Genomic DNA, 10,183 nt, shown 5'->3' on the forward strand with positions numbered 1-10,183 from the left:
TTTTTTTTTTTTCGAGACTATACTATTTCTATGCAAACAAACTTGACAACCAAATTTTAAATTTCTTAGATTCACAAAATCTAAGAATCCATAGTGTGTTTAAATAGCCCATCCACAAGTGCAGAATTTAAAAGAATAATAAAATGTCTCTCTAAGAACAAACTGGACCATATCGTTTCTCCAGTGAATTCTATGTAACCTTCAAAGAGGACCTACTATGTGATCTACTCACATTCTCTAAGAATATCAAAAAAAGGCTGTGGAAAACTCTCTAACACATTTTATGAAGCTGACATTGCCCTAACCCCAAAATCAAACAAAGAAAGTACAGAAAACTGTGGACCAATGTCCTCAATAAACATAGGTAAAGAAATCCTCAACACAGTCCTAGCAAACTGAATAAAGCGATATATTAAGACAATCCACCACCCTGACTGAGTAGATTCCAGCCCAGGGATACAAGACTGGGTCAGCATATATTAATGTGTCATTATCATTCAGATAAAAACCATATAAACATTTCCATAGATGATGAAAATTCATTCAGCAAGATTCAACATCCATTTCTGATAAAAGTACTCAACAAAATGGGGTAAGTAGAATTTAGCTGAGCATTATAAAAAACATGATAGGCACACAGTCAGTATCATACTCAGTGGTGAAAAGCTGAAAATGTATCCATTAATTTTACAAACAAGACAAGGTTGTCTATTGTGACTACTACTGTTCAAGTTAGTGTTGAAAGTCCTAGTTGGAGCAATTAGGGAAGAAAAAGACATAAAAGGAATCCACATTGAAAAAGAAGTAGAAATGTAGCTCTTTGCAGATGACATGATAGTGTACATAGAGAACCTAGAAGACTTTACCAAAAACTCTGGAAACAATACATAAATAGATAGGATACAATATAAATATGCAAAAGTCAGTTGCATTCCTATATGCAAGCAATGTATCAGAAGAAAGGAAAACAACCCCATTTACAGTCACATCAAAAATAAGGGCATACCTCATATAAACTTAACAAAGGTGGTGAAGAATTATATATGAATCCTATAAGACTGTGTTAATGGCTCATTAATAAAAAAAAAAGAGAGAAAACACAAATTAGGAACAAAAACAAAAGAGAAGTTATAGCACAGACTGAAGAAATTCAGAGGATAATCAGATAATATGAGCATTTATATTCAAACAAATTCAACAATTTAGATGAGATGGACAGATTATTAATATTATACAGTTATCTAAGACTAAATAGGGAATAGAAAACATGAACTATCCAATCACAAATAAAAGAATTGAAATAACAATCAAAACGTTTGCCACGGGCCCTCCCTGGTGGCATAGCGGGTTAAAGCACAGCACTGAGAATCGAATCTAGTCACTTCTGCATGAGTTCGATTCCCGCCTGCCCCAGAGGTGACCACATGACGCGGCAGACCTCTCCTGACCTGCCCGCTGCTCCCCTCAGCAGTGCACTTCATCAATCTGCCTGTTCTATTCCCCACTCTGTCTCTGGTGAAGCCTCTCACCGCCCCTGAGCCTCTGCCTGTACCCCAGTTCTGTATGCACAAATAAATAAATCTTTTAAAAAAAAAAATTGCCACAAAACACCCCCACAAAAAAATATGCAGGACCAGATGGCTTCCCAGTGAGTTCCAAGAAACCCTCAAATATGAATTAATTCCTGTCATGTGTAGATTCTTTCAAAAAAACTGAGAAGGAATAGTCCCAAACATGTTTTATGAGAAATGTGTAGTAGCCATTATACTAATATCAAACAAAACAACAAAAAGAAAGAAAACTATAGATTAATGTCCCTATTGAACACAGATCTAAAAATCCTCAATAAAATCCTAAGCAAACAGAATCTAGTTATGCGTTAAAAGTATCCTACATAGTGACCAAACTGGATTCATACCAGGAACACAAGGATGGCTTCCACATATAAAAATCAGCATAATTCACCATATTAACAAAGAGCAATAGGTGATGAGAAAACATTTGAGATGATTCAGCATATGTTTATAATGAAAATACTTGAAAAATTGAGGATCAATGTAATGCATCTTAACATAATAAAAGCCATATACAGCAAACTTACATCTGGCAGTGGTGAAAAACCAAAACCTTTTCTACTAAATATAAGACAAGGATGCTCACACTCATTACTACTTTTCAACATTGAATTAGAAATCCTAGCTAGGGCAGTTAGACAAGAGAAAACTATAAAACGATTCCACATTGGGAAAAAGGTAAAGTTATCATTATTTGCAGATGATATGATTTAGATTAAATACACATTTAGAACCCTAAAGACTTCATATAAAAACAAAATAAACCAATTTTGCAAGTGATGGCTATAGTTTCAATACTTGAAATCAGTTGCCTTATGTGCAAACAATGACCTAAGAGAAGATACTAAGAAAACCATCTCATTTAAGGAAACAAGAAAAAGAAAAAAGAAAAACAACATGGGAATAAACCAACAATGTAGGTGAAGGATGTATTCAAGGAAAATCATAACACACTATTAAAAGAAATAAAAGACAAGACAAAGAACTGGAAAACTATTCTCTGCTAAAGGAAAGGAAGAATCAGCATTTTCAAAATGGCCATCCTATGGCCAAAGTAATTTACAGATTCAACACAACCTCAATAAAAATCTCATTGCATTCTTTAAAGAAATGGAAAATTAATTACTGATATTCATATGGAAACACAAAGTACCCACATAAGCCAAAACTTTTCTGATAAAGAAGGGAACTTCAAACTATACTATAAAGTCATAATAATTAAAACTGTATGTTACTAGAACTAAAGTAGACACTCAAATCAAATGGGTAGAATTGAGAGCCTAGAAATAAAACCACACATATATGGACAAATAATGTCCCATGAAGGTACAAAGAATATATACTGGAACAAAGACCTCTTAAATATATTGTATAAATCTCTTAAATATATTGTTAGGAAAATTGGACTGTCATGTGCCAAAGAAGGAAATAAGACCAGTATTTCACACCATACATGAAAATCAACTGAAAGTGGACAAAATACATGGATGAATGACATCAAAACATAAAATACTACATGATGTTATCTTCAGGAATATCTTTGCAGACTCATCCCCAGTTGCCTGGAAAACATAAGAGAGATATACAACTAGTACTACACAAAATGAGAAGCTTCTGTACAGTTGAAAGGGACAGTAATCAAAATGAAGAGGTAGCCTACTGCATGGGAGAAAATATTTGCACAACATACATTTATTTGATAAGGGACAAATATAAACAATCTACAAAGTAGATTGGGCAGAAGAGCTAGTTATTTCTCCAGAGAAGACACATGAAAAAGTGTTCATATAATAATCAGCAGGGAAATGCAGATCAATGCCACAAGATTCCATTTCAAAACAATGAGAATGGCACATATTAAAAATCTGGACGCAAAAATTTCTGACAAGAATGTGGAGGAAAAGGAACCCTCTGACATTATTGGTGAGAATGTCTGGAAAAACACAACAACACCAATTCAAAGGAATCTGAACTCCTATATTTATAACAGTACTGTTTACAATAGCCAATGCATGGACACAACCCAAATGCCCAAAAACAGATGAGTGAATTAAGATGATGTGGTATCTACAGTGGAATGCTTCACAGAAATCAATATAATCTCATTCCATTTGCAGTAACATGGAGGGAGCTGGGAGGGATTATGCTAATCAAGGTAAGTCAGGTGGAGAAGAATAAATATATGTAATATAAAGAATCAAAGGGCCAGATAAAGACAAACTTTAAAACCAACCCTTGTAAGCTGACATACATGAGACATGCATGAGCCAAGGTGAGTTAGAAGGAGATAGGGAGGAATGGAAGAGATGGAGAGAACATAGTCAACTGTGTGGAGGTCTGTGTGTGCTTTGGTGGAGAGAGGGCTCTGGTGATCATACTTGATGGGAGAAATCTTACATTATCAAAATATTAACAAGAATGTAAAACAATGTTACTTCCTTAGTTAAAAAGAACAAAATACCAAAAATTTTCCCTTGAAAGCAGTCTTGAACTGAAGCATCCCAAGAGTGAGAGGGTGAAGGAGGGATGAGAACAAAGAGGGAAGAGAGGACAGTGGCGATCTTTGTAGTCTAAGTCTATGACATACCAGTGGTGTAGACAGGTGGTGATACAACAGGGAAAGTGGATCCTGTATTTCCAACATACCAATAACAGTGTAAGCCAATGTTACCTCAATAAATGTATAATAAAATTTACAAAATAGAATGGAAACAACAAATGGTGGTGAGGATATGGAGGAAAAGGAACTCTCATCTACTGTTGATGGGATTGTAAGTTGATGCAGCTTATATGGAAGATGGCATGGCGATTTCAGTGGCAGTCCTGGTTCAGCAGTACTTTGCTAGGCAAAACCCATAAAACTCTAATCTGAAACTAATTTGAACATAGGATGTCTGCTCATAGCAGCACTTTCCTCAATTGTCAAGTCATGAAACCTAGGTGCCTATTAACAGTAAGTGAGTAAACAAATTGTGGAATATGTACTCACTGGAATACTATACAACTATTTAAAAGATGAGGTAGTGTCTTTGGGGATACGTAATCCTTGAGGTGATTATCTTAGGTGAAATAAGCTTAGAAAGTACAAGACAGATAGCACATGGTTTCATTCATCTGTGGAGTGTAAATAGCCTGTATTTGCATGCACAGGCTAAATACAGCAGGAAAAGATCTTGCACTTAGTTAAAGAATTTAATGATTGCTCATGCAAACAATAAAGACAGCAAAGAAAAGGGGATTTGGGAGGGAAACAGATGGCATATTGGCACTGGTTTGTTGGAAGGTGGTGGCACAACTATACGCATGGAGTAGTAAAAATGGAGTCCCCAGATGAAAAGAAAATGTCTTCATCAAGATGTAGAGGGAAAGTAAAATGGCGCAGCTGCTTTGGAAAACAGTTTAACAGTTTCACAAATGGTGAGGCATAAAGTTACCATATGATTCAGCAATTCTGCCTCTAGATACATATCCAAGAGAAAATGAAAACTTTTACATTAATGGTGGTTGCAGCCAAAAGTGCAAACTTTATTTGTAACAGCAAAAAAGTAGGAACTATGCAGATGTCTGTTAATTAGTTAAACAAAAGTATTGCATTTATACGATGGAATTTTATTCAATGATAAAAGTAACTAGAAATGTTCTGAAAGTGGCCTATTTTGGACTAGTGAAACACAGTAGAAAAGCTGGTTGGATTTTGTTTTTATTAATGCTAGCCATCAGAATATTCTGTGGTCTGTTGCTTTTCCATGAAACTAGAAAGTTTAAAGCAAAGGGCATCAAGAAAATATATTGTATGAAAAAAAATTTACAATGATTAATGTTCTTTTATGCTCTTAACATTTTGGAGCACAGTCATGAAATGCAACCTCTGAAGCAAATAAATTCCCTCAAAATGAGAGAATAATTTCACTCTGAAGGACAAAGCAACACTTCTATTAATCATGTTTATTAGGGGCAACTTACACAGGCAGGGTGCCAGTTGTGGGTGGACAGCAACACATCATGCACCCCTGACAGTGGTTATTTCAATCCTGTTTATAGTCTGTGTGGTCATTCTTGTGTCAGACTAATATCACCAGACGTCAGGGGCAATATGTCACATGCATCTTTACTAAGCTCACTAGAGTTGTGTAGGGATCAAAGTATAGGTTAATACACGGCAAAGACACAATGAGGAAAAAGACTGTCCTCTGAGGTTAGGAAATTCCCTGTCACATGCCTCACATGGCATTGCTACAAGATGGAGTCACTTTGGTTTTCTGATACAAGAGTTGGAGGTTTTAGCCTGTGACCTCCTTTGTTGATTAATGTTTGTTCCTTATTGTGGCTCTCTAAAACTTAATGACCATAAAATTCCTAGTGGAAAAAAAGATTTTTTCCCTCTGTGGTTTCAGTCTTTGCCAGGTGGTCCTCTATTTTCTGTTTGCCCTTCCAAATTAGGGGTGGAAGCAGCTTCCTGTTCTGAACTTCCAAGTTATTTCTCTACCTCTCCTCCGACTACTCATTTCTTTCATCAACTGTGTAATCAATTCCTAATATTAAATGGGCTTTAATTGAGCCTAGAGTAGTTTTTTTTTTCTTTCTGAATGGATTGTGGCTGATACAGTTGTTCTCAAATATTTTTTAGATCACTTCACTTAATCCTCACAGTTCATTGGCAGATATTATGATTCCTTGTCTCAGTTTACAACTGAGAAATGAGGAATCTGAATATTGAGGCATGATATAACAAGCATAAAGCCAAACGATTATGAGGGACTATGCTGGGATTAAACTTAAACCCACATGCTCAGGTTTGGTTATTAATTTTTTTAAGGAGAGTTACTAAAGTTAATAATTTTTACATAAAAATATTGTTTGCATGTGTGTGTGTAAATAACATCTCAAGTTTAAGGTACCATTAATGTGGCTTTATTTTTTCATCATATAATGAAAGAAGATATATTATTTCTTGAAAATTATGAATAGCTTAGTCTTTTATTTTTAATTGTATTTTTTATATAGATACTTTACATCATTGTTCATTTATTGCACAATATTTGCTTTATCCTTCCATGTGTGGTCCCCATAAAGTTCCCACCACCAATGCGCCATGCACCATCACCATGGTCCCTTGTGCTCTTCCCTCTCCTGTGTGGGTCCCTCTTCCTCCCCTGCAGAACGTCTCATTTATAGTTGCCTGTTAATTTTTTTATTTGCTATTATTATTTTTTATCCTGATCACTTATTTTGGTTCTCCTATATTCTGCCTAGCAGTGAAACCACCCAATATTTTTCCTTCTGACTTATTTCACTAAGCATAGTCCCTTCCAGCTTCATTCAAGTTGCAGCAGGAATGAACTCCACTTCAGTGCAAACATCTCAGTCAAAATAGATATGAATGAATAGCTTTGTCTTGACTGTGATGTTTTCACTGAAGTGGAGTTAATTCCTACCATTTAATATCACTTTTATTCTGGGTGAAGCAAACTTGTTTTTAGCTAATATATGCATTTACTAAATATAAGCTTGGGTGTCTACGGAAGTAACAAAGTGTACTATTTCTCAGAGAAAATGCTCTCAAAAACATTATTTTCATGTAAAAACCATTTTTACTCAGATTCATAATTTTGTTATAATTGTAATGTACATGGACCATGCTGCATTCTAAATTCTGTAAAGGCAAAATCTTTTTGCCCTCTGTAGCATCCCAAAGTTTATTTTGATGCTTTGTCCATAGTGAATGCTTGATAATTGTTATGTAAATATATATCTGTGATCACATATTCATATTATAGGTACTGTTTTGTAAGTTATCTCTCCCACATAATTAACTTGGGTATTTTCAGTGGTTAACATTTTGTTTGACAACTTCTCATCACGTTTTTGTCTCTCCAGGTTGGTATTTTGTGTGGCATCTTTTTTTATCAAAATTCAAGTTTCTGCGGGAACTGGTGGGAGACACTGGGTCCCAGGAGGGAGATCATGAGCCGTCAGGGTCTGAAACAGAAGATGATGCTTCATCGACGTCTCCACACAGGATCAGATCTGCGCGTCAGAGGAGGGTGCCTGCTGACGAAGGCCACTGACCCCAGCTGGCGACCTGTGTTAGCAAATGATGGAAGGCAATTGGGAGCCTGTCTTTCCTGACTTTTGGCTTTGCAATTCGCTAAAAAATTGAAGAACACTTGTTCTTGGATTTTAGATTTTTAAGTCCAATTTAAAAAGATTTGCATGTAAGCCATATGAAAATAAAGGGAATTAAAATCAAATTCAACCACTGCAATTTCATTTTTAAATAACCTTGCTTCACTGTCTTTCTTCTTACATTCTTATCCCTTTGTCTTTTTGAGCTTATTTTCTTGCAGTGGTTTGAATCTGGTAAATATTAACAGGTTGGAAGAACCATATTTTATTAGTTATGCATTTTCCCCACACATTTAACCTTGTCTGAAATTGGGAGGCATCTCATGATTACTGTCAACCAGGCAATCATCATGAGCAATTATCTCAGCCTGTGTTTGTGTGAACTTACAGATGGTTACAGCTTCCTCACTGTATTGTTGGTATTAAACCTTGTCATGTTTTGTTAGCATTAAGAAATGTCTTTTAAAAAAAATATACTTTGAATCAGGATGGATACCTAAAGTTATTATGTCTGTAGAAAAGCACAGAAATACAGTAGTGGGCATCCATTTGGTATTAGTGAAGGAAATGTCCATTCCTTGAGGAATTACTAAAATTCCATTATTTTCTTATAAAGCAAAACAAAATGTTCTACAGGACCCACAAGTAGATGAACCTGTACTGTATTTTGTGACTGAGTTATATGCAAAAGGATTCCCTATATTATGCCACCCATTGTAGAAGCATGGGGGAAATTGCCAAAAACCCTTGAAATAGGTGAAACAATTCAAAGCAATGTGAGACTAATGTTATTGATTCATATGTCAAGTAGATGATCGTAAGGTGTCAAACGTTTTGTCCCGCGCTTCCTGCTAACATCAAACAGGACAGTGGAGCACTCTTTCAAGAAATGCTATATCACCGGTCCACCAAAAGTGGTATTTCATGGAAGAATTTAGACATCAATGACTTATTTTAGAAATAATTCAAAGGAGTTGGACTCAGAATATGAAATTATAATTGTAACTTAACTAATTTATTTCATACACATTCTTTACATATGTACAAGTTAAAAATTTGACACTAAAAAAGTGCTTCAATAAATATAAAATAAACATTCTATGTGATGAAAGTATTGTGTCACTTTGTATTTTGTCTTAGGGATACATGTGGTGCATCTTAAAATTGATGGTATTTTGGATTAGATAAAAATTAGTTTGTGAATATATTTTTCTTTCAGCAATTGCCATTATTGAGGAACTTAATTCCAACTCTTAAAATAAGATATTCATCCTCTGTAACATTCTTTTTTTTTTTGGCAATGTGTTCAAGATTCTAGAGCAGTAACTTGAAAATCTACAAACTCTTCTACTTTAGAGGTCTTAATTACTCCTTTTCTGTGGGAGAACATCACATCCAAGGCATGTGTTTCAGAAAACAAAAAACAAGTGCCAAGACTTCAGAGCTACTGGGTACAGGGGAAAAATAGAGTAGTTAAAAATACTAGCTTCATTGTAAAATGACAGGTTTTCAAGTTTGTTCTAACTGACTTTTGAACAGAGTGTTTACTGGGAGGGAAAGATAAGGATAAAGAAACTCCCTGTTCAGTGTTATCTGCTTATTGTAAGAATTAGAATGCCAGCTTTTAATCTAAGTACTCTTACATTATTAACCCTTGTTTTTCTAGTCATCACAGAATATCACCTCTGATTTATGATAGTGTGTGATTGTATTAACATACTTCTTGCGATTGTTTGTCATTCATTTGCTGTGCCCCTGTTCCTTATGAACAGTCCACTCATTATATCCCCTGGGACACCAGAAAGGCATGCATGGAGCATGCATGTCTCTTCCCCAACATTGAAGAAAGGCCTACTCTATCTGATTTCATTCCCTTGATGTAATTTTTTATTTTTATGTGAGTGGGATATACAGTGACACAGATTTCAAGTATTAATTAATAATGTCTGATGCTAGCTATATGTCACTAAAGTAATGATCCTCTGGGCCCTCCCTGGTGGCACAACAGGTTGGAGCACAGCACTGCAAGCTAGCAGAAGCCACTTCAGTGCGAGTTCGATCCCCAGCTGGAGATGACCCCAATAGTGCAGCAGACCTCTCCTGTCTCACCACTATTCCACTGCTCTCCTCAGCAGTGTATTACTGCTCCCCACTCTGTGGTGAATCCTCTCACCACCCCTGCACCTCTGGCCTGTACTCCAATTCTGTATGTATAAATAAATAAGTAACTCAAAAAAAAAATCCTATTGGGGAAAAAATGCCTAAAAGCCTCCAAATGCTCAGAGGATAATTAAGATAGATTTATCTGTCCTAACTGTGGATTTTTTTTAAATTTTAATATAACAGTTTATTTTTACATAATTTTGTACATTTTTTTTCATCTCAGTTATAATCCCTGTGGGTTTCCCATCACCAAGTCACCCATGTGCCATCACCATAGTCCAATGTACTTCCCTCCCCTGACTGTTTTTGATCCCATTCCC

The 10,183-nt window shown here is 35.6% G+C and overlaps 1 protein-coding gene across 2 annotated transcripts in view; it reads left to right on the forward strand.

Annotated features, from left to right (window-relative positions):
• SMIM13 (small integral membrane protein 13) overlaps positions 1 to 9,749 on the forward strand; it is a 28,369-nt gene extending 18,620 nt beyond the window's left edge. The window contains exon 3 of one of the 2 annotated variants that reach the window (XR_001146173.1): positions 7,452 to 7,533. Coding sequence is in view for 1 of the 2 variants with exons in the window: in XM_004694759.2 (XP_004694816.1) it covers positions 7,452 to 7,642 (191 nt within the window). In the remaining variant the exon portion in view is untranslated. Of the gene's footprint in view, positions 1 to 7,451 lie in introns of both variants that reach the window. The other variant, XM_004694759.2, reaches the window with a different exon arrangement.
• Positions 9,750 to 10,183: the final 434 nt, after the last annotated feature.

This window comes from Condylura cristata, unplaced genomic scaffold, assembly GCF_000260355.1.
Source record: "Condylura cristata isolate star-nosed mole 26May11 unplaced genomic scaffold, ConCri1.0 scaffold00046, whole genome shotgun sequence".
Classification (NCBI taxonomy): domain Eukaryota; kingdom Metazoa; phylum Chordata; class Mammalia; order Eulipotyphla; family Talpidae; genus Condylura; species Condylura cristata.